The sequence below is a fragment of the Podarcis pityusensis genome (assembly GCF_964106645.2).
Source record: "Podarcis pityusensis genome assembly, chromosome: 2".
Taxonomy (NCBI): Eukaryota; Metazoa; Chordata; class Lepidosauria; order Squamata; family Lacertidae; genus Podarcis; species Podarcis pityusensis.
In genome coordinates this window covers 63,268,528-63,293,353 of record NC_138029.1, presented here as the reverse complement: position 1 = coordinate 63,293,353, position 24,826 = coordinate 63,268,528, and the positions used below count along the sequence as shown (strand labels likewise).

At 43.0% G+C, this 24,826-nt stretch overlaps 1 protein-coding gene across 1 annotated transcript; it reads right to left on the bottom strand.

Annotated features, from left to right (window-relative positions):
• Positions 1 to 521: 521 nt before the first annotated feature.
• On the bottom strand, positions 522 to 24,602 carry HMGXB3 (HMG-box containing 3). Its single transcript, XM_080991335.1, has 20 exons — positions 24,386 to 24,602; positions 22,426 to 22,573; positions 19,868 to 20,042; positions 18,915 to 19,478; positions 18,413 to 18,511; positions 17,509 to 17,640; positions 16,244 to 16,677; positions 15,761 to 15,936; positions 15,300 to 15,397; positions 14,017 to 14,115; positions 13,048 to 13,197; positions 11,150 to 11,451; positions 9,974 to 10,101; positions 9,607 to 9,738; positions 8,222 to 8,406; positions 7,648 to 7,867; positions 6,777 to 6,910; positions 5,735 to 5,851; positions 3,399 to 3,608; positions 522 to 2,410 (listed from the first exon to the last, which is right to left on the bottom strand). The coding sequence occupies exons 2-20, from the start codon at positions 22,569 to 22,571 to the stop codon at positions 1,943 to 1,945; spliced, it is 3,969 nt and encodes a 1,322-aa protein (XP_080847461.1). The 5' UTR covers positions 22,572 to 22,573; positions 24,386 to 24,602; the 3' UTR covers positions 522 to 1,942.
• Positions 24,603 to 24,826: the final 224 nt, after the last annotated feature.

Below are 24,826 nucleotides of genomic sequence, written 5' to 3'. Positions count from 1 at the left end.
CCTCTGGTGCTCTGGTAGGTCTCTGAATGCCGTGTCGGAACCTCAGAGCTAGAGTTTCAGATCAGGACTGCGATGACCCAGTTTAAAAACTTCATCTCAGCCATGAAGCTCACGTGGGTTACCTTGAGCCAGCCACTCTTTCATCCTAGCCTACCTCTTAAGAGTTGTTGTGAAAATAAAATGGGCATGGCAAAAGAACCATCCATGCCACCTTGAGCTGCTTGTAGGCAAGGTGGGGCATAAATGTAATAGTAGTAATTCATGTGTTTCCCCCCTGATAACCTATGCCCCACCCTCATAACTAAGTTGATAAAGGATCATTATGTAGCTTCTGCAATGTTCTACACATCTCAATACTCAGTTTCAACAGATGTTTGAAATTAATCTTAACATGATACAGACCTCACAAAACCTTTCCCTTCCACATCTTGGGTAACTATGATCTTGAACTTTGGAGCAGTATTTCAAGTCACTTTCAACAGCCTTAGGGTGCCATACAACAAATTCCACAGTAGGCCAAATAGTTTCACCCTCCAAAGACTGGAAGAGATAATTTATTAAAGTTTTCACTGACTGTAAAAGTGTCATTCATAAATTAGCATTTTTAACAGCAAATCACAAGCTTTGCTTGAAAATTCATTATGGTGGTGGTTTGTTTTACAGCACAATACACATTAGAATCCTTCATGGAAGGAAGTTTTTAAAACCACACCACAAATCTGAATAAAACAGTGGAAACTCTTCCCCTACGTTCCAGAATTTCCTGCTTTCAGCTATAGTGGAAATCCATTTTCACTTTCCAGATTTATGGATGGGCAAGAGTGAATGGGAATCAGTGGGTAATAATGCAAAGAGTTGACACACCACATTTCAACATATTACACAGGAGGAAGAATGCTGGTCTCCTCAAGACAAAGTGTTGGAGTGAATATAACCATATTAAATTTGCCCAAGTCAGTTTTGTAAATGTTGGAAATGGAACATACATAGTGGTTTGCAAAGAGCCCAGGCAGTAAGTGTTGCACACCTTCCCTAACAGGCATCAGCTGGGGAAATAATAAAAGCATCTCTTGTTGGGCTGTGTTCACTGAATCCCACTACCAATGCACAAATACTCTTTAATAATGTTACTAGAAATAGCAACAGACAATCTTCTATCAAGTCCATGGATAGGATGTAAAGTGCCTGAAAATCCTCTCCTGATCCAGATGCTTCATCCAAAACACAGAAATCCCTGAAGAACCTTTATAATAACTATGCTAGCCAGGATAATTATAACCTACAGCAGAACAGCTCTTACCTTAATGCACGGAGCCATTAAAACTTTAGCTCACTCTGGATTTCAACCACTAAATAAACATAGAAGCTTCTCAGGTAGAGCCAGAATGAGTTGGAGGAGCAGATGTGCTCTCACCCCTTCAAACACTGACTGGTGTTGAAAGTCAGTCTAAGTTCAAGTCTTTTCAGAACGGAACCAAGTAGCAGCTGGGGCTCCAAATGCTCATTGATCTATTATGGTCACCCACTTCAGGGTATAATATTGGGAGAGTCACACAAGCTTGCGGCTCCCTGTCGTCTCCTGTTATGATCCCGATACCCAGCAACATACACACTTCGAAAAACAGGTTTGATGATCCTCTGCAAATCCATTTCTGCAAATTTCAGGCCACTGGAAACCCTTTGTCTTCTCCCGTTCAGCACGCTATCCCAGCGGGCTTAGGGATTCAAGTAGCTCCTGGGGAGGAGAAACCTGCCTGTTTTCAGCTAGCTGGTCTGCAGATCAAAAACCCAATCCAGATTTTAATGGAAGCACACAACTCTTTGGTCAGCATAAGCTGTCAAAGCTGCTCAGGCCTGGGGCGTATCTGAGTGACAGCTGCCCAGAGTATCTGCAGCCTAGCTCTCTTTCCTATGGCTAAGATGACCACCTCAGACCATGTTATTATGCAACACCATCCTCCCCTTGGATCTCCTCATCTTCATCCATTTCTGTCTTGATCTGAGCCACACCAAGGCGGTACAAAGTATCCCGGATCACCACCTCACCTGGCTGGCAGCTCTGTACAATCTCGTGAATCTGCTTGTTCACAATCTCACGGCTGGAGAGGAAATCCATCAGGCGATTATAAAGATAATAGTGCGTTGCGTTGTCAAAGGTTATAGGCCTCTGACGGACGTTATTGGTTTTGCTGTCATTGATGGCTGTAATGATAGCACCGTAGGGTTCCAGTTCCCGGCAAACGGAGAGGGAACGGTACTGAGCTGTTGCGTCCCCCTGAGTGCTCTGCTCTGTCCCGGTGTGAACTACTCGTCGAGACGCTGATTTGGTGACAGGATGCTGAACGGAATGTTCAGCACTGGTCATATCTACATTGTAGTGTCTGTCAAGAAGTTCTGGGCAAGACACAAACTGATGAAAGAGAAAGGGGGGAAGTTACCTTTCATGTATTAGAATAATGTTTGCAATTTCCTCCTTCAGAAGTGCCTAAGCAATAAGAGAAATATCTTAAGAAGAGTCAGCATGGTATCATACGGGCAACTAGATCTGAACCTCTAATTAGTCCAAGATTCTTTGAGTAAATCATACACTTTAACATGCTCAGTTCTGCATCTGTACAGCAGGAATAATACTTGACTATTTCCACAGCAAGACAAATGTATGGATCAAGCTATGGACTAAGATATAAATAAAAACCCATGCCAAGCATTTGAAATAGGACATACATTTGTATTCATATTTATTTACATAACCCCATCAGTGAGGAAGAGGGGAGGGAGAGAAAAGCCCAAAATTATTGCTTAGAGAAGTAATACCAGTTTGGGGCCGATTTTCCTACAATGAACAATTAGGATAAAAATACTACTGCTATTATTACTGAATTCCTTAGCCGTCCTTCACCGCAAGGTTCCCAGGTTATAGCAATGTTAAAATAAGTTTAACACATATTGGGCTGTCTTTCTCATTCTTACCAATTTACATGGCCTTCTATTTGTTGCCTAACTAAAAACAAATGAATTCTAAAAACACATAACACAGAGAACCATTTCTCATTGAAATGTGTTGCTTAAGCTGACACACACTGAGATGGACAAAGGGGAGTAGGAGCTAAAAAGGAAGGCAGAAGACGACTGCAGAGGTAACTCAGCTGTAGAAGTTTAACACCCATACTGTCTGATCAGAGTAATTATACTGCTCAAAATTAGACCTTAATGAAGTTACAGTAGGCAAAATAATGTCAGAAAGATAGCATATGCCTTAGGAAGTTGTAGCTCATGTTATCTGAAAAACAACCCCACCACCTTAGCACCTTCTCTTAAAGGCACCTCCTAAGAAGACAAGCTTGCCCTTGATAATCTCACTAGCTTTGAAAACAGTGCACCGGTGCAAGGCAACTAACCTTTAATGGCTCCATGGGGTCAGAGAAGCAGCCCTGGTTCCTCCCCCACATCTGAGCAGTCAAGTCAGGATAGCAGATATCTGCACACAATGCCACAGAGGAGGCCAAGTCTACCACATAGACTGGTGGCCAGTGGCGTGAAGAGGCCAGGAGGTCCACGTGGTCCCGGGGGCTTTCCCCCCTCACAATGTATTTTGAGCCACACACAACCTGGGGAGATAAAAAAGTGTAATTGATTTGGTGCAAAGCACTGGAAGATAAGGAAGCACGTCTCAGGTTCCACCCTAAACTTCTCAAATGCTGCCCTGATAACTTAAGCCTCTCTTCAAATGAACAACTTGAATTCTATAGAGGAAGATTCAGTCTAAGTTTCTCTCTAGGGTGACGGTCAAGAAAAGAGCATGGACTGTCCTGAGCATGTTCCCTGATCCAAAGACATATCAATAAGCTATGGTTTGTTGCAAAGGGAAGTAGATGCAGCAATCTTGGGATCTGCATGCTCCTCCTGACAAAGAAACAGTGGGGTCACTCAGAGGAGAAGATGGTGAAATGCAAACAGGGGACACAGAAAGGGCTGAACTCCTCAATGCCTTCTTTGCCTCAGTCTTCTCCGATAAAGAAAACAATGCCCGACCTGAAGAATTTGGAGCAAATGATTCAGCAGAGGAAGCACAGCCCAGAATAACTAAGGAGATAGTACAAGAATACTTGGCTAGTTTAGATATATTCAAGTCTCCAGGGCCAGATGAACTGCATCCAAGAGTATTAAAAGAACTGGCAGATGTGATCTCAGAACCACTGGCAGTCATCTTTGAGAATTCCTGGAGAACAGGCGAAGTCCCGGCAGACTGGAGGAGGGCAAATGTTGTCCCTATTTTCAAAAAGGGGAAAAGAGAGGACCCAAATAATTACCGCCCAGTCAGTCTGACATCAATACCAGGGAGCAGATCATTAAGCAAACAGTCTGTGAGCACCTAGAAAGGAATGCTGTGATCACCAATAGTCAGCATGGATTTCTGAAAAATAAGTCGTGTCAGACTAACCTGATCTCGTTTTTTGACAGAATTACAAGCCTGGTAGATGAAGGGAACGCAGTGGATGTAGCCTACCTTGATTTCAGCAAGGCATTTGACAAGGTGCCCCATGATATTCTTGTAAAGAAGCTGGTAAAATGCGGTCTTGACTATGCTACCACTCAGTGGATTTGTAACTGGCTGACTGACCGAACCCAAAGGGTGCTCATCAATGGTTCCTCTTCATCCTGGAGAAGAGTGACTAGTGGGGTGCCACAGGGTTCTGTCTTGGGCCCGGTCTTATTCAACATCTTTATCAACGACTTGGATGATGGACTCAAGGGCATCCTGATCAAATTTGCAGATGACACCAAACTGGGAGGGGTGGCTAACACCCCAGAGGACAGGATCACACTTCAAAACGACCTTGACAGATTAGAGAACTGGGCCAAAACAAACAAGATAAATTTTAACAGGGAGAAACGTAAAGTATTGCACTTGGGCAAAAAAAATGAGAGGCACAAATACAAGATGGGTGACACCTGGCTTGAGAGCAGTACATGTGAAAAGGATCTAGGAGTCTTGGTTGACCACAAACTTGACATGAGCCAACAGTGTGACGCGGCAGCTAAAAAAGCCAATGCAATTCTGGGCTGCATCAATAGGAGTATAGCATCTAGATCAAGGGAAGTAATAGTGCCACTGTATTCTGCTCTGGTCAGACCTCACCTGGAGTACTGTGTCCAGTTCTGGGCACCACAGTTCAAGGAGGACACTGACAAACTGGAACGTGTCCAGAGGAGGGCAACCAAAATGGTCAAAGGCCTGGAAACGATGCCTTATGAGGAACGGCTAAGGGAGCTGGGCATGTTTAGCCTGGAGAAGAGGAGGTTAAGGGGTGATATGATAGCCATGTTCAAATATACCAAAGGATGTCACATAGAGGAGGGAGAAAGGTTGTTTTCTGCTGCTCCAGAGAAGCGGACACGGAGCAATGGATCCAAACTACAAGAAGGAAGATTCCACCTAAACATTAGGAAGAACTTCCTGACAGTAAGAGCTGTTCGACAGTGGAATTTGCTGCCAAGGAGTGTGGTGGAGTCTCCTTCTTTGGAGGTCTTTAAGCAGAGGCTTGACAACCATATGTCAGGAGTGCTCTGATGGTGTTTCCTGCTTGGCAGGGGGTTGGACTCGATGGCCCTTGTGGTCTCTTCCAACTCTATGATTCTATGATCCTTCTTCTTGGGGAACCGTAAGGAGGAGTTCAAACCATGTTATGAAACAGGCTTATTTAAACTTACTAGTGCAATTTTTAATCCTCACCTGGTGTGGACAGACTTTGTAGACTTTCCCTCCAGTGAAGTGTGCTGGGGGCTGACTGATCTGGGTCCCATTCTGTACAAAATCATATAGAGCCAGAAGAGAAAGACACAGCTGCTCCTACGGAATATGTCACAGAGAAAGATCAGCATGAGAGAGACAAAACAGGAAGACAAAACGTGGTGTAGTTATAAGTTCATGTAAAGGTTGCAAGGGTCAAAACCCCCAGACTCTCCAGTTTTATTTTTTCATGAAATACCCTATTCCCATCACAGCCTCATATTTTTAAATGATATATTCTCAAATAGATTTTACCATATTACCTCCAGGAAGTGTTTTCAACTTGGGAAAACATTTGGGTGTTATTTACGCATTACATACCCACAGGTCTCAGAGCAGTTACAACATAAAATCACAATATAAAAACACAAACTACATTATAAACATAAAAACAAAACAACCCAAGAACCCCCCCCCCCCCAATATTAAAAGGGCATTGGATGTGACTCCGCCAAAGGCTTTGTTTAGGAGGAACATTTTCACCTGGTGCCTAAGGGTGTATAATGAAGACTCCAGGCGAACCCCCCTGGGGAGAGCATTCCACAAATGGGGAGCCACTGCAGAAAAGGCCCATTCTTGTGTTGCCACCCTCCAGCCTTCTCATGAAGGGGGCACATGAAGAAGGGCCTCAGAAGAATATTTTGAGATAAGCTTATAGACTATGTCTGTATCAGCCTTCACCAGCCTGGTGCCCTCCAGATGCAGTCCCAGCCAGCACCATTGTAGTCCAAAACATCTGGAGGACACCAGGCTGGTGAACGCTGGTCTGTATAATGCCAAAAAAAAAGAGGCTTCTCTTGATAATACCATGAAGCTTCAATATGAATTGCACAGTACTATCATCAAGCCATTTACTTTTCCAAACATACTGAAGTGATACTATATGCTTCTGTTTCCCTCTGTAATTGAATCCCAAGAGGACACGGAAGCAGCACACACTTCAAAAGTCACGGATTGCTATGTGCTTACAGAATACCTCCATTACCTTCGAGTCCTCTGCCTCCCAGGGAACGCTGCACTGGGTCAAGAAATTCTGCAATTCTTCCTCACTATATGAACCAATCTGCTCCATTTTACAGGTTTCGTCCTGAATCAGCCTCACTAGAACACTTGCATTACCTAAAGAGCAAGGTGTAATTCTCACTTAGAAGAGAACATTTTAATTAATTCTACAAATAACAAAACAGTCCTTGCCTTGCACCAGAATACAGTAAGCTAAGCCACTTCACAAATTCTGAATTCCTAGAATGACAGACATCAAGCATCTAAGCTGAGCACCAGAAGTTGGCAAGATGAAACTGAGGGCACAAGACCTTTGTCTGAAACAGGCATAGGCAAACTCGGCCCTCCAGATGTTTTGAGACTACAATTCCCATCATCCCTGGCCACTGGTCCTGTTAGCTAGGGATGATGGGAGCTGTAGTCCCAAAACAGCTGGAGGGCCGAGTTTGCCTATGCCTGGTCTAAAAGGTCTTCCCAGTGATGTGGTGCTCCATAGGGAAAAATGATAATGTTTAAAACATTCCTTACACCTTAATGTGGCCAACATGAAGCTTCTGCACGCAGGCCAACCTAAGGGTATTCTAGCAGATGTTGTACCAATGTGCATAGGCTCTATGGGCACAAAACAGGATAGAAAGCGTAAAAAAAAATTATTGCTTCCCTAAGGCAGCTCACTGTGGGAAATATTTTTCCAGAAGTGTTCATACAGAGTTGGCATTCTACTCAGCCCTCGCCTATTCCATCAGCCTTTTTAAAAGCACACATTCTTAAGGCTAAACTTCCTGCCTTGGTGCTCAGTTCTTAGTGTCCTTTTGGACACCATATAAAGCTACCATTCCAGAGAAACAAGTTACCTGGCATTATATGTGCTTCAAGGTTCTTCTCTCTCTCTGTGTTGACAACCACGGTGCCCCTCATCAGTGGTGGGAAGAAGGGGGAGATGATAGAGGCATCAAACTTTGTGATTGGGATGCTGGAGGGGAATGCCACCTGCTCTATCACTTCCGTCTCCATGGTGGACCAAAAGTCTTCCACGTTTACTTCACTAGACGCCAAGAATTCTGGCCAAGTAAACTAGCATTGGAAGAAGAGCGTAAGAAAAATATCAACCAATAACTTAATTTTAAGACAATTATATGCCCTAGTCAACTCTACACACAGAAATCAATTCTTCTTTCCACTTTGAATTTCACAGTATCATTAGCTCTGGGTTGCCCCAGTACCCCCCACTCACTTCTCAGAACTTCAGGAAGAGGTTTGCGGAAGAGAATGCCCTGAGAAATTTTGCTGCGAATTTCTCACTTTCCTCCTTTGGAACAAACAAGGCTATAAACTGAGCCAGTACATAGTAGCACTACAAACAAATACAACAAGCAGCAGAATTCAAGGTATGACTGGAGCACGTGACGCATGCCTAAGATAATCTACCTCAATATTTTTCAGCAGCAAAACATTTTCCACATTCCTCTGGGCTATTTCAACTTTGGGTGCGATGCCACAGACTCCACAGATCATATCATTGTAGTCTCGGACAGTGAGGCACTCAAAGGCCCAATAGCCATTACATAGCAGTTCCTCCAGCTGAGTGAGCTCCTCAGTGCTCAGGTTTCTCTCTAGGGATAAAAAGAGAACCATTTAACTAGTCTGGAAGCCTCAGACAATCGTCATCCCTAAGAATGGGATTTTGTGGGAAGGACAATAGAATAAATGGTAATACTAAGCTTGAAGGAACATACTTCTGCGCTGCCTATTTTCCAGCTCTGTACTCTCACTGGAAAGTCACAGAAGTACTACTTGAATTACAATTTACCCAGAAATTTTATCTGAGCAATGCTGCTCCCTTTAATTCAGGTACACTGCGATATTTCCACCTGTGTAGGTCCCCAGAGATGACAGGGAACAGAACAGGCTATGTACTCTGTATGACTGCCTTACTGCACCCACAGCAAAGGTGTGTCGGGAAACAGGCACTGCTTCCTTTCCCCTGCACTCCAGTTGTAGCTACACCTACAGCGAATCCAACACATTTCCAGAATTTGCCACTCACAGACATAGTGCAGTATTCAACTAAATAATTGTGCTCACACAAGGCTTACCATCGGCACAATAGGACTTTCCCCCTTCTCCACATTCTATTGCATAAAGAAGAATACTTGCACTGACACAACAGTCAGTCACAATGGCTGGGAAACCATGGCTGAGCAAAAAGAAAGTCAGCTTAATTCAGTAACTTTCACATTCTATTCTTGGAAAAGCAGAAGAAAAACTACCCAATGATCAAGTGAAGGCAACTTTACACTGCCAGCAAATCCCTATCCAAAGATGTCAGACAATCCTGCTGGGTAGGTTCTGTAGTCTCACCTTCTGCATATTTTGGGACACAGGAAAAGCATTCATTCAGTCTTTCAGCTGAACATCATACCAACAGGCCCTTTTGCCTATAGTCCTGTGTAGCTAAAATACTAATCTCTCTTACAAAGCCCTCCATTCCACAATAGTCAGCTGATTAAATAAAGCATCCAGGTAATCTGCTAAAATAGTCCTTGATTCGCCACTGTTTTCTCAAGGAGAAAATGTTAAATGGTGGCTAAAAACTGTTGACTCAGCAGTCACAACTGCTGGGTAGATTTCTGAATGAGTAACAGGCGTTTTCACAAGCTCATCAAATAAAGTGCAGGGGAGTCTTAATTTGAAAAGAGCTGGTTGGAAAAAGCCAATTACTTTAAACCCCCTCACAGAAAAACCATCCTATTTCCAAGCAAACTAAGGGTGAAAAGCTGTTGGAAAAGAAGGAGAAAGAGAATTATCAATACCGGTCTGCTCCTGCACCGATTCCAAGATGCTGCTGACTGCCACTTTAGGATCCTCTCCGAGTTTAATATGATTTCTTATTGTAAACAGAAGGTCCAGGCTCACCAAAAGCTTGTTGCCCACATTAAACAAGCCTACAATTGAAAACAAAAACAAAGACAGCTCTTACTATGGATTTAGAAATTCAGAAGATAGCTCAGATCCCAAGTTCAGAAACTCTGTTCACATTCAAGCACACAGCACAGCCTCATGAAGAAGAAACACATAAAAATCACAACAGAAGAACAGAATGCACATGACACACTTTTATACACCCCCCCTTTGAAGCTTAGGGCTCCAATATACTAGTTTATTGATACAGTTTCTTACCGGTGTATATATCATTGAAGCTGTGGAGAGCCAAGCACTGCACATTCACGCACACCTTGAGCTGAGCAGTGACCACCTGCAGCCGATTAGCTGTCAACAACCAGCACTCTTGAGGACCCGCAAGAGAACTATGACAATAGATGGAAAGGAAATTGTTTTCAATTTAAGAAATGCCAGGAAAGACACAAGTAGGATCAAACGCTTAGCTGAAAGTAGTTACCTTAACCCCTTCCTGGAAATCTAAACACAGCCTAAAACACAGGTTATCTCCAGTTGGAGGGAAAAGCCATGCTGATGGTGTGTTTGAAGTGTATTTTGTGGTTTCATATTTTGATTTTATTCTGTGAATTGCCCTGAGACCTCCAGGTACAGGGCGGAATATAAATTCAATGAGTAAATAATAATAAATCTAAGTAATATTTGTTTGTTCACAAGCAACAATTTCAATACCACTGAATATAATAAAATCTCTAAGCGGTTTGCCAATAAAAAGACAACAGTAAATATTTTCTTAGATTCAGCCTAAAAACAAAAACACAAATGTATGTCACAGATAAAACTCAGCATAAAAAAGAAGAAAAACTGCAGCCAGATTTGTCTGCTTCTTTCTCATATTTCTTAGTACATAACCTGTAAATAGAACAAAAGAGCTAGAATCCACAGAAGCAATGCCTCTTTAGACAGCACCTCCACCCTACTATGGGTACATAGATGCAGAAAATCTGGATGTTCAAATCACACTTCATTTTCTCAAGGAAAAAAAAGAGAGAAGGAAATATAATTCTAGTTTCAGGACCTGCGGTATGTTGGAGAAAGCGACACACAAACATAGCGGCCAATAGCCTTACTAGTCCTGGTAGACTAGCTTGTCCATGCGATTTGATTTGTCAGTTTTGTTTACCACCAATGAGGCACATATGACTAAAATGCAGGTGCTACACTTTACTTACGATTCGAAATGCACAAACTGGTTATGAGAGCAAGGAAAATTATCTTTTAAAGAGCAAGCCCTCTAGAATAGGAGCAGGGAACCTGCGGCCTCCAGGTATTGCTCAGTCAGAACCCACCCACCCCCACCTCAGCCACAGACTGACTGGAGCTGGGAGTACAGTGACATTTGGAGACACGCCCCCATCTGCTTGAGAAGAATGGCAATCAATGCAATTCTTCACTCACTTTGGTCCTCCTTTGAACAAAGGGCTGCTACAGAGAAGGCACTGGGATGATGGAAACTCGTAATAGTTCGACCAAGAGGTCTGCTCGATGGTGACCGTCTCCTCATTCATATTGGACAGGATGAGCCGCGAACTATTGAGTTCATGAATCAGTGCAAAAACATCAGCCAGCTCCGATTCGTTCTCCGGTATCTGTATTACTTTGCGAAGAAGCTGTAAGGTGGACTGACGCTGGACTTCTTTTTGGGACTGAATTAGAGGCTCACTGGTGTTCAGCACATCTGCAGGGCTAGAGGTGACCTCCTAGAAAGAAAGATTCGTTTTATCTGCCAAGATGTTTGTGGGTTCAAAAATGATCTTATTTTCTGCTATTTGTGTGAAGACTAGACAAAAACAGTGATTTGGTAATACTCTCAAGGGTGTGCTGAGCCCCAGCTCAAACAGAAAGCCTGACTACACAGGGTTCCCTATTGCAGGGGAGATTCTAACCATATTCAGCCAAACACAATTAGAATCTCCCTGCGGACCTTTGCACAGAAACAGTTTAAGGCTAGGAAATGAAGGGGCAGAGCTGCTGCCCATGAGCCCACACACCCCTACCCAGTATGAGCCCTCACACATTCTTTTGAATACCTAAAGAAGGCTAAGGTCAACTGTGGAAGAGTCCACACACTCTCACAGGTGTATGAAGAATGGAATTCAGTCCCATGTTGCGTCTCTCAAGCATTTCAGCTTGCCCGAAAGAAGGATCCCTCCTCCCCCCCCCCACAGTTATGGGGATTCTCCTGGCCTCCCGAGTGCCAATTTGGGATTTGTGCAGGGGGGTGGGCACTGTGAGGGAAGAGAGGGGAAGCCCTGTTGTGCAAGTGGTAGCCCTGGTGCAGGTCTTCCACTGATGGGGTTTATTAGGTGAATCCCACCCGAAATGTGCAAATAGTCTTCAATTATTAACCTGCTGCCTGTTAACTACAGAAGGTCTGAGAAGTGCCGCTTCAAATTTAGTGCATCAAGGAATTGGAAATTAAGTACATCAAAGAACACTAGGGGGCTCTTTAGGATAGTAAAACAAAACACGCTTTGCTTTAGTGAATTTACGTTAGCTGACTGTAGAGTCCTCTGCTAACCAAGATTTGTAGCTAGCTTCAAACCCTAATTAAGAGCACACCCTCAAAGTAGTTTGCCAACTATGGCTAACAATGCCAATAAAATCCTGAACCATAGTTAACTCTTAACCAGCAGAGATAATTCATGAATGAGAGGGGAGGAGCTAGGAATGGAGCATGTGATCCCAGCACCCACCCACAAACCCTTCAACAAGGTTACAGTTGCAGCAAAGCAACAGCACATAACAAAGATTTTAAAGAAAATGCAGATTGCACAACTCTGTCATTTAGTATTAGTTATGCTAATACTAGAAGCAGCCCAGAGTAGCGGGGGAAACCCAGTCAGAAGGGCAGGGTAAAAATAACAATGATAATAATTTATTATATCCCCTTGAACTATTTTCCAGAAATTTTTTCCAACCCCCTGAAAGTCTCCAAGAATTCTTGCTTCTGCCCCACCACACACCCCTTTTAACAGGAAACAAGCCTTACTTTTTATATAGCATAAAAACCCAAAATAAAAAACCCACAGCAGCCAAAGAATTTGTCTTCCCAAAATTAAGCCTACTTTTCTTTCGCTTTAAACAGCACTGAAAAGTAAACCAGAATGGTATCAAGAACTAACAGTTATAAAATGTAGCTTCTAAACACATTTGTCATACAACCCAACCAGTTAATTTTACTCAGAAGCAGGTCCCACCACATTCAAAACCACAGGCCAATAGGAAAGAGATTTCTAGCGCAGCACACTCAACTCTAAGGAGTAACAAAAAACAAAACACCAGCCACAACTCACCAGGGATTTTGCTGTTTTCTCAGCCCTGTCTTTGGCAAGATTGTAGCCACAGCTGGGACAGATCCTTGGTTTGTGCCGATTTGTGTATACGTAACTGCAAGAAGGATTCTTACATTTCCCTCTGCCACGTGAAGTGGCCAACCCCAAGTCCTACAAAGAAAGACAGACCAAATATTTATCCAATCTGCTTTACACGTATCAGGAGGATACTAGACCTACAGAACTTGCTACACTCCCCACTTTCCCTGAACACATAAAAATCAGCAATGGCATTAGTCACCACACCAACAACCACCGAAAACTGTTTGCTTCAGTATTAACAAGAATTATCGCAAGCATTTAGCTAGATGAGGTTCAAGCAAACATAATAGGGTTAGGGTTGGATGCTGGTTTTGATGAAGGGGAAAACAGAAGCAGAATTCCATTAAGATGTCATGGAAAACCGTGTTCAAAAGAGATTAACGTCAAGTAAGATAACAACCTGTACACTTTCCATTTCACTGCACTACTATGAACCACCAGCGGGTGAGAAATGAAACCCACACATGCTCTCTGACTAGAAGCTGTGATGTTTCAGGGCAAATCAAACTGCAAATGCTTATGAATGGAAAGGGAGGTAGAAGCTGACCTAGAAACCAGTTCATAAGGGGCTGTGCAGTTCAAAGCATGGGCAACACCACCTTGTGCTTTCAGTAGAAGTCAGCTAAAAGTCAGTACCAGTTAAGGAAGTTTATACAACTAAACCAGCCTCAGTTCTTGGCCAATTCCTAAAATAAGAAGTTTCTAAACTTTGAAGTGCTTTGACAGTATCAAAGATGATAACCACAGCAAAACCGTGGCCTACTTTTAAAAACAGACAAGGGGTTCTCATTTGAGGAAAACCATGCACCTGGTAACAGAAAGCAAGAGAGAGAGAAAAAGCCACATATTGCATTCTCCTGAGGTGCTGCAGTGACAAAGGATTCTCACCAAGGTTACAGTGCAGCTGTACTTATAGGAAGGGAATACATCTGGTTTGACCTCCACCACTTTGACGTGAGATGCTGAGCTGTCTGTGCTGCCACGGAGCTTTCAATGGAGATCAAGGAGGCAAGAGAAAAAATAAGACTCAAGTCATATGCACTGTTGGAAATTCTACTAGGCTGCCATCTGTACCTGACATACTTCTGATTATTTCCCTCCACATATCACCAGGACACTAGTCTCTATAGCAAAACCCTCCCAAGGCACTTATATACCAAAACAAAACATGAAACATCTCACGCCAATAAAAGCAAACCATTCATATGCTTTACTATTCATTTTCACCCTTACGTAAATATACAGCAAATTGCTGTCTGAAGGCCAGTTTGTATTATGCATGGCCTGTAAATACAACACACAGAGGAGCACAGGAGCAGCCTAAAGCTTGCAGACAGAAGGCAACCCTAGCATTTTAATGTTAGGCAATTAAGCCTAACATTCCCATAGGTTATGGTCTGAACAAATAGTGAACAAAGGCTGAAAACATATGCTTGAACTCGAGTAGGACCAGCTCATATAACTGTCTGCCACAGAACTGGGGTGGATGGATTATGTGAGCAGAGTATATTAATTATGAAGACTACACACAAATCTTACAGTTCACACCACACATGGTGAGAAGGTGGCAAGCAAAACCAAGTCTTGTTCCCAGCATGAACTGGCCTTGAAACGACTTCACTATCAATAGAACAGGCCAGAATACTCTCTCTATATACTGAAATTTCCCCTAGAGACCATAATAGTGTAGCAGGTCATACCAGGATGGGGAAAGGCCAGCTCAAACCCCCACTCTGCGCTCTGGTCCAAACACATCCTCAGTCAAGCTACCTTGTTATGAGGATAAAATGGAGGGGTGGAGTCTATGTATACAGCCTGTGATTCTTAGAGGAAGGGTGGGATTAAAGTGCATAACAGATAAATAATAAAGTAATTAAAAAGATTACACAGTATCACACACACTACTGAGTATTTTTTTTAATTTTAGGAAACATTTGCAAAGTATAATGCAAGAAGCATTTCCAAGCTCCTGAAGTTCATGCTCAGGGTCCAAGGAATAGAAATCTGTAGGCCAGAGCCTGATGTTTGCAGGATAAGCCACACGAAATTAAACGAGTTATGTAAACTAAATTTTCCCCCACTTTACATGAAAAAACTGAATTCTGTAACATGCTAACAATTGCATTCCTAGACAATAGAAGAGCATGAATTCAGGCAAAAACCAGCATTACCTTGTGCTCTTCAAGACTGGGTGGTTGCAGGGGAGACTGGCCCAGCTGCTTCAGAGTGCTAGGCTTCAGTCCTGAGATTCTTACACAGGAGTTTTTTTCTTAAATAAAAAACAAGCACAGAACATTTAACATATGTGAACAATGCACATCAGTATGTTGCATTTTACACTGACTGGTCTAGCAAATGCAGTGTGGGATGTGGTGTAGCAAAATCACTTTTGAATCTCAAAGAGACCAAAGCACAGATGTGCAGGCTCTCTTTTCTTACAAGCATTTGCGAAACTGACAGTCCTGGAAACATAAAACTGCTTTGATGGGAAACCACAATCCAATCCTTCTCGTCATTAAGTGGCACTCACAGTCACACCCCGCCAGCATAATTCTAGGTACAACAATTCATGTCCTGCCATTCAGAAAACACAGTTTCCCTCACCACACACAAACAGTAACCCTTGTTTTACCATTGTTTGTAAATGGCTGCCTGCAAGCGGGCTGCTCTGTGTTGGTTTCTCTTGCCACACTGACAGGGGCAGGCAAAATTGCCCTCGTGGGTCTTGCTGCGGCCAGTAAGGAAGGCTTGGGCTTGGCTTTGCTCTTCTGCTCCTGCCCTTTGGGTGCAGTGCCAAGAGCATCAGCTCTGAAAAGAGAAGAAACGCAGTTGAGAATTCCACAGTTAAGCTATGCCAGCAGCAGTCATAACCTGCTTGAGAAGCAAGGTGGCTGTCTTGTAATTTATCTGAGGCTTGCCATCTGTCAAAAAGAGACACTAAAATATAGATAGTGTTGACTCAAAGGTGTCAAAGCAAGCATGCTAAAAGAGCTACTCTGAAAAGCCCGGGAGGCAAAAACGTCCTTGGAGCACACCAAGAAAATCATTTGGAGCCAAAAGTGTAATTAGCAGTGCAAGACATGCAATGTCTATATTTCACACAAAACTGACTTACCCTGTTGGATGTTTCGTGGCAGAAGCTGGATTTGAAAGGGAGCTGGCAGCACTCGCTACCTCCACCAATGCCTGTGCCTCCAGCCCTTCATTCTCCCTGTCCTTCTGTTCTAATAAAGGCTCTGCCTGTACAATGCCCTCTTGAAGATGAATAACAGCTGTGGCGTTTCCTTGCTCCTCTGGCTGCATGTTGTTTGCAAGGATGTGAGCTTCTGAGATGATCACTTCTTCCCATTCTGTTTCCTGCACCTGCTGCCCAGAAGGGGCAGCATTCAGAAGCTGAGTAACTGCTTCGGAACTCTCCAGCATAGATTTGGAGGCACTGTCGTGAACCACAGCCTGTCCCAAGGCTAATGGCTGCTGACTTTTTTTGGGCCCCAATGTTTTCAAAGGCACACCGGAAGTTGGCTCAGTTTTGCCTTTAGGCTGCTTCTCCTGAAAGGCAAAGCATATTCAAAGTCAGCATCACATATACTTCATATTGCATTAAAATCCATTCAGTAAATAATAATTGGCAGACATGGAGAATGAAAACACGAAATTCTCCAGGGCTGAAAATGTGAAATGAATATCAACTCATCAAATAAGTTGATGTGAGACCATGTAAACAAAACAAAAAAGGATTTCTTTCTTTGAGCAATTCAGCTAATTTTAAATAGGTAAACTTACTTTAAAAAAACAAACATTTGGGACAACAGGAAATCCACACTGATTCCTGATTTCATCAGGCACTAGTGCCTTGGGCTTTAATTTGTATTGTGGATTATATATTTTTATGTGCATTTAATAGGTCAAAAGGAGGGATATAAAATCTTTGAATAAATAACTAAATAAGAATGGTTGATCAAGTATCATTCTTCACTTTCATTTAACTATCAACTGTGCCAAGCCGGAGCAGGAGGGGAGGAGCTCAGGTTTTTATCACAGCAGTTCAAAAATGAACTTTATGTTTTTAAAAGGAGTTAGAGCAGAAAGCAACGGCTGATTTCAGTTTATTAGACCCAACTCAGCCTGAGATAGAAAAAGGACACCCCAGATAAGTTTTCCACTTGTAGAATTATGAAAAGAAGGAAATTGCTTTGAGTATTTTTGACAGTATGGAGTCAACCCTATCCACATACTTCTTGCCAAGAACAAAGGCTCTGAAGAGTCATCATTTCAACAAATAAACCATTCCATAGCCTTACTTACTCTATGCATTAAAAGCCAAGAATAAACACAAAAAGCGAGGTGCAAGGTCACATTTCCTAACATCTGAAAACATACCTTTGGGATCCATTTGCCTCCCAGAAAGTTCCCACACATTGGACATTTGGGTGGCTTGTGTCTGGTCACGTATGTGAATGTACAACCAGGGTTGGTGCAATTCCCATGCCCTCTGCGGGTGTAGGTAGTTGTCTGAAGTGAGAGGGTATGGATTATTTTGCTAGAACTACATCACAACTGGAAGTTTCCTTCCTATCATTAAGTATAGTCAAACATCATTAAAAGACTGCATCACGACAGTAGCATAGAATCACTCTCATTACTTCACTTGGATCCCTGTTCCGCATGGCAACTAGGGCAGATCATTTTACCCAGAGTTATCGGGTTGATAAGCCAGCAATACTGCCATTTTAACTTTTGATGATACTAAAATGCTAAGAACAGTAACTTTAAAAACAACCCCTCAGCTCACATTCTGTAATTCACACAAAACAGTTGTCAAAAGTGAGCATGGCCACACAGACAAAAAGCACAACACAGATGCATACTCACAGGCAGACATACACCCACAACTGTTCTAACTTCACCAGCAATGAAGGTTGTTATTGTTGTTGTTTTAAAAGAATTGTAGCCTGCTATTGGAGGCCTTTTCCAAGCCAAATTATGGCATGAGTTGCATTTTCGGAGGAGTCACAAGTGAGGAGGGCAGGATTAACCCTCATCACCTCATGTACTGTATGTTACATATATGCAAAGGTTCTGGGTTTAGACCCTAGTGTCTCCTGTAAAAGGACTGGAAAACCCAAAGAACTGAAAATCCAGAGAAACAGTAATATTCTAAAAGACTGATTGTCTGATTCAGTATAAGACACTGGCTTAGTGTGTTCTAGACCTAACTAAAAACAATGCATGAAAAATGAAGAGCCTTTCCAAGAGAGATGGCATCAGCGCTTCCTTTACTGACCAGTTTGATTGATGTTGGATTTTCCAAAGCAGAATGGGCTGACAGAGGTAGCATAATGAACTGTGCAGTAGGCGCTGACGAATTACTTTCTTCTCTGTCCTACAAGAGAAGAGAGAAGCGGGTTGCGTGTGTTTTCTATGTTCTAGCAATTTTACTGCATGTCCTCCCCGCCCCATTAATATAAAATTCACAAAACACAGCATGCCAAAACAACAGGGCAGTGGTAGTTAAGACCTACAGCCTTCTCTATTCAACAGATCTCTATTCAACAGATCAAGATTGCAGCCATCTTGATCTGTTGAATAAGCTCTACAGGACTGGATAAATTTTGTTTTGCAATTATTCAAGAGTGTGGCCAGCAACAAGAATAAGGCTGCAATCTAGGCAGATTACATTAGGTATCTGTCCCATTGAACCAGTGGAATTTATTTCCCAGTAAAAATGCACTGGATCACCCAGTAAGGAAAGCCAAGAGGAAAAAACTTTCAAAAGCTTTACTTACTCTTCTGGTCACCACAGCTACAACAGAGAGACCCTCTGAAGGCTGTGGTTGGGTCACAGCAATGCCCCCATTGGAGGCATCCGAACTGTTTACCAGGGTCTCTTCAATAACCACGCTAGCTGCTTGATAGGGATAGCCATCGCTTACTTCCAAAGAGGCTTCATCCAGGAGAACATCTCCAGCCCCTTTGTGTGCATCAGGTCTGACATAATGAGACAAGATCTCCGATGCAACAACTTCTTCTATTGTGTCTGACTGAACAAATGAGGCTGGGTCTTCTGAAACCCCTTCAATGGCAATGCACTGCTCAGCAATGCCAATGTGGCTGGAATCTACAGAGAGGATGTTCTGCACAGTGCTGTGGGAAACACCTGTGACATTGGTAGAAGCTGTCAGTCCTTCTGATGCTGTTTGGCCCTGGGTGACGCAGAGTTCCAAGTGCTGCTTGCTTCTCTCCTCCTGGAGAGAGCCTTTGGGGATAATTATGTAATCTGAACGCGGGAGGATTTTACGGAAACCTGGAATGTCTGGAACCACAGCAGTCAGGGAAGACAACTTTGAGTTCTATGGAAAAGGGCAAACAAGGGGCATGAGGATACATCAGTTTGGCTATTTTAACGCATTCCTGGCATATCAAATAAGCCACAAAAGCAAAATTCTACCAAGACTTCCTTATCTGTAGCAAAGCATACGGATAAGGTATGCACACATACCTCAAACGTGTGTGCAGTCATTTCAGAAACTCAATGAAACTTAGATGCTCCTCCATACTAAAAAAAGTTATTCCCGGCTACCTCTAAACACAGTACTGTGTAAGCAGCAGAGTTTAGAAAAAGCAAGTAAAAGGCCATGATGTTTAAGTATTTTATTTCTTGCTGGTTTCGATATATAGCAAAACATAATATTTGCATGCCAGTAGGTGCCATGAAAGGAAGCTACTTAGGATGAATTACCGGGTCTAGACCTTCTTTTTCTAATTTGGCCTTCTCCAAATAATAACTCTTCTCAGCCACACTGAGCAGCTTCCAACTCTCACTGATCTTCTTGTTAATTTCAGACTGGGGAAGATGTGGGAGCTCCTGCTGAACTTTCAGGTATATGTCATAATAATATAGAAGGTATGCGGATCTGGAAAGCAAGCAAATACCAGACTTTTACAGCCGGTCACAAATTACAGTGACAGCAAACAAATCCACTTAACCCGGGCCAGCAATTACAGGTTTGCTCTAAAATAAACATTCAGAAAATAAAAAGGTATTTTGTAAAGAGAAACACATTAAGATTCAAAGAGGTATTTGGTAAACAACAGTCCAACCCTATACATGATTACTTGGAAGCAACTTCAATGGGGGAATTCGGATGTCACACTAAGCCATAGATGAGCATGACAAAGATGAGCCACAGTGAGCTTTGAGTTTGCATCCTCCGCCCTCCCCTCTTCACTGTCCAGAAGAAGCTTTTGCTTAATCATGGTTTGTTTTGAGATCTAGAGCAACAAACTTGTGTTTTAATATTAATCCTGATTTTTCCTGAAACAAGCCAACTTCAAACTGTGGGTTAGGAAGCAGGCTTGTTTAAAGAAAACTATTGTTCTTTCCCTCTTTAGTTCATGTGTCCATTCCTCTCTCGCTATGTCTAGAGAGAAGTTGTCTCCCTCTCAACTTTGGTCACCCAGTCAGAAAACTGACAATAGGTTCAAGACACAGGCTAAAAAAAGTACTTCTTCCACACAACTGATGACTAATTTTTAGAATTAATCACTATGGTATGTGAGGATGGCTAGTAAGATGGCTTTTAAAAGGATTGGTCACATGCATGGAAATCAGCTCTATTGCAGGCTAAATGGAACCTCCATGTTCCTATGCATTATTTTTCCTGCTGGATATCTGCAGATTTACATCACTGGTGAATCCTGTATCATGCAATGCTTTCCCCCCTCCCAGCCCGAGTCCTGGATTAGCAAAGAAGAAAAGCAAGAAGCTTCTGCACATGAGGCCTTTATTTCATGCCTGTCATGATCATTCACAGAGCTAGAGTTGCCATGGACCCAGTCACAATGAGGGGCTTATTCCATGTAACATAAAGCCTTAACTTTCACACCCGGTCCCATTCAACCTACTATTTCAGTCCCAAAGCCCTTCATTTACAATATTATCTGTTCTGGCACTCAGATGAGTACTGAAGGAACTGAACCCGAGAAAAACAGAGGAAATGACTGTGAGAGGGACAGAATGAGTGTTGGCAAGGGACTGTCTGACCTAAACTCACTTTTCTTTTCACGCCTAAGAAGAGTACAAGGGGCATCCAAGCATTTATTTACAGACCAGCTAATACTCTCTCTACCCTGCTGTAAACTGTTATTTTACTGTAAACAAGACAAGAGTTCTCTCAAGCACTCAAAGAGTTTGAATTATTTCTGAAACAAACTTAGTTTTCCCACTACAAATTTACAAGGCACACTACATTCCTGCTGCCCTTGTACGTTCAGGGAGAGAGCAAAAGGGCATCTGCTCAGGCAAGGAGGATTCTCCTTCCTTTCTTTCACCCCACTGGTAGGTCTCAAGCTCCCACAAAATCTACTCTGAAGGGTTGGAACAAGGTGCTAGAGGAGGTAGATTTTTTTTTTTTTTGTCTCATTGTGCAAGCAGATTTGCTTTGCACAAGCAGGTGGACATTATTGGGTGTTACTTTAAGTTCTGGAACAAATCCAACACTTTAACCTTTCCTACTGATCTTATAGCAAAAGATATCCAAATTTTCAGATACACTAGCAGATACACTGGCACCAGTGATGATGTTATGTTTTTCAATTAAGATCCATTTACAGATAGGTAGCCGTGTTGGTCTGCCATAGTCAAAATAAAAAAAAATCCTTCCAGTAGCACCTTTAAGACCAACTAAGTTAGTTCTTGGTATGAGCTTTCGTGTGCAAGCACACTTCTTCAGATACACAGTGTATCTGAAGAAGTGTGCTTGCACACGAAAGCTCATACCAAGAACTAACTTAGTTGGTCTTAAAGGTGCTACTGGAAGGATTTTTTTTTTATTTTAATTAAGATCCATGGCAGAGTGATTTCTATTCTCAGTCCTAAGGCCCTGTTGATTTTTCTTACCTCTTTACAAAGAAGACCTACTTTGCTGAAATATTTAACTAGCGGACAGAGGATGAGCGCAGACAAGTGCACAGAATTCAAGACAGACTAGTGAGTGGACTAGCAGAAAAGGGGTGGAGTAGTCTGTGCCCAGCAAAGAAACCAAATCACTGCAAAAGGAGGAAATCCCCCTCTTCCCAAGGCAGAAAACTGCTAGAGGAGAGATGGAGCTTTCTGGCCCACCTCTGCTGCCCATCTCGCCCTGCAAACTAGCAAAAAATTTTGCAGGCTAGTTACTTTTGTGGACTTCTACAAAGCTGACATTTTTGGAAAAGGAATGCACACACACAAAAAAAGTTATCTTAGATGGAAAGCTCTTCATACAATATACATCCATTTAGGAGGGAGATATCACCCACCTGGGCTTCTTAGTCTTTTCCCCTTGATCTCCAGGACTTCTATATTTCTTCTTCTTTTTAGATGGCACCGGAGAAGCAAAGGTGTATGTGCTTTCTATTTCCTCCATTACTACAGTAACTTCACTGCCATCATATGGAGCTTCCATTGCTATGGAAAAATTCTAAGAAGTTATACACTCTTCAAATCATTACTGGTCATAAAATCCTAACAATAATCACCAAAGCTGAAAGATCCATGCTGAGTTTGAACTATCGCTTTCAAAACATAGTATAGAAATTGAATGTACTTCTGACATCCTCCAGGCATTGTAGGATATAAATGTCTCTTGAAACTGGACACTCAAATTGAGCCCTAAGCAGCTGCCACTCAATGTATTGAGAGCATTTGTAAAATAAGCCTAAAGCTATTTCACACACAATTGCTTCATACATGGATATTACTTATTACACATTATTCCGTTGCATGCACATGTAGCAAAGGTACATCAAACAGCAGATGTACAACACGTGCACAGTTGCAATTGCCTTATAGGCATAAATCAGACGACAACATACATCCAATTACCCTACATAGAAGTAATGCTGGTGTAGAAAATAAAATTGCTCTGTTTGAAGCAGCCCTTAGAATCTGAACTGGTTTATTATGGTTGAATGTTTCATTTTAAAAAGTGCAGCTGTTCATTCATGAATACAGCAGCAAAACAAAAGAGACTTAACATGAGGACTAAGCATGGTGAATTGTAGTGCACTAAAACTTTGAAATCTGCCCCAATAGTTTATGGGTTTTTCTGCCCAGTAACAGGTTTAAAGCATATGTTTACAGTGGCTCCCTTGGGGGGAAAAAACCTACATGATAATGGTAGTGCTTTTTTTTTTTAAAAGGAAAAAAAGGTGCCGGTATTCACCATGAAGTTGTTACAGTACACCTTTAACATGGGGGGGGGGGGAGTTTCCAGTACTGTGTACCCTTGAGTGCACCCAGAGAAAAAGCACTGGACAATGCCAATCCTATATATATGTAATTATATTCAAAATAAAAAATGTTAGTCTCAGTATATAGATAAGAGTTACATAAAGGAAGGATATTTACACTAAAGTCAAGAGGACCTTTCTCTGTAGTAGCCATATGCAAAAGTACTTGCCTCAATCAGAATTGTGTCCCCACTTTGTTATATAGAAGCCTATCTACTCAGGAATGTTTAGTTGCCTCCACCCCTCTTTTAGTTGAAACAAACACCAGAGCCTGTCTCAAAATATTAGAACCCAGAGCTGTCAAATAGTGGGAGATTCAAAACAGGCAAAACCAGAGCTTTTTTTCAGCTAGAACTCACGGGAACTCAGTTCCGGCACCTCTCAGGTGGGTGCCATTGCAATTATAAGAGAACAGAGGAAGCATTCGTGGTGAGAACCAGCACCTCCTTTTCTAGAAAAACAGCAATGGGCAAAAACTTCCATTTCAGAGTGCAGTATGAACTATAGAATTCACTACCACAAGATGTGATCAGACCAAACATGTGATCAGACCAAATCAAATCCATGGAAGATAAGGCTGTCGAGGGGTATACAACGCTCTCCAGTATCAGAGGCAACACTTGTTTATTTAACAGAATCCGTTCTGCACTTAGTTGTATAACCGCAAACGGCAGCAAACTGCAAGAAGATGCAAACAGCGGGCAGGTGCCGCTGCGCTCAGCTGCTGCTTGTGGGCTTCCTGCCAAGTCATCTGGCTGGCCGTGCGAAAACAGAATAAGGGGCTGGGTGGGCATTTGGGGATGCGAGCGGCAGGGCCCCCAAAGTCAGCCTCCCGCTCCCCCAGCCCCACCCGATACCCTCCTGTCAGCCCCCAGCGCTGCTGCCCACAGCCTTGCGGGTGGGGACTCCACACTCCACGCCCCGCTCTGCCGGCGCTTCTGCTATTAAAGGCGAGAGCGAGGCCGGACTTGCCCTGGCCGGGACTCACTTGGTGGCGCGGGACGAGCCGCTCATACCCCAGCGGAGAAGAGCCCCGCCGTCCGCGCATACCGGGCAGCCACGGCCAGGCCGCTTCGCTCACGCCTCGCGAGGAAGCCTCTCAGCGGAGCCCGGCGCCTCCATTGCTATTCAACGCCTTGCTAAGAGCAGCTCCAGAGCACAGCTTTAAGCACCAGCGCCGTGCCGGAAGTTCTGCTCCCGAGAGTTCTTCCTGGGTCTATAGGTCACCGGGCCGGCGAACGTTCGGGCGAATAGGCAGGCAGGCCGATTGCCGCGGGCGAAAACCATAGAGTTACGGTAACAGCGGGAGGGAGGAGGGAACCGAGGGACTATCTAGGAGAGGAGAGAAGGTTATGGAGTTGAATCGCGCCCCTTGCGGGAGGGAGGTTTGTTGGACGCTCAGGGCGTCTATAGAACAAGAATCTTGGTG

What these genes read in the sequence shown, in the direction of transcription:
- HMGXB3 (XM_080991335.1), bottom strand. Translation starts at nt 22,571, where the DNA reads ATGGAAGCTCCATATGATGGCAGTGAAGTTACTGTAGTAATGGAGGAA. An exon ending in GAAAAGACTAAGAAGCCCAG is followed by an intron (nt 20,043 to 22,425) that starts GTGGGTGATATC and finishes CTTGCTTTCCAG; the next exon opens with ATCCGCATACCTTCTATATT. An exon ending in TGCTGCTGAAAAATATTGAG is followed by an intron (nt 7,868 to 8,221) that starts GTAGATTATCTT and finishes TTCCAATGCTAG; the next exon opens with TTTACTTGGCCAGAATTCTT.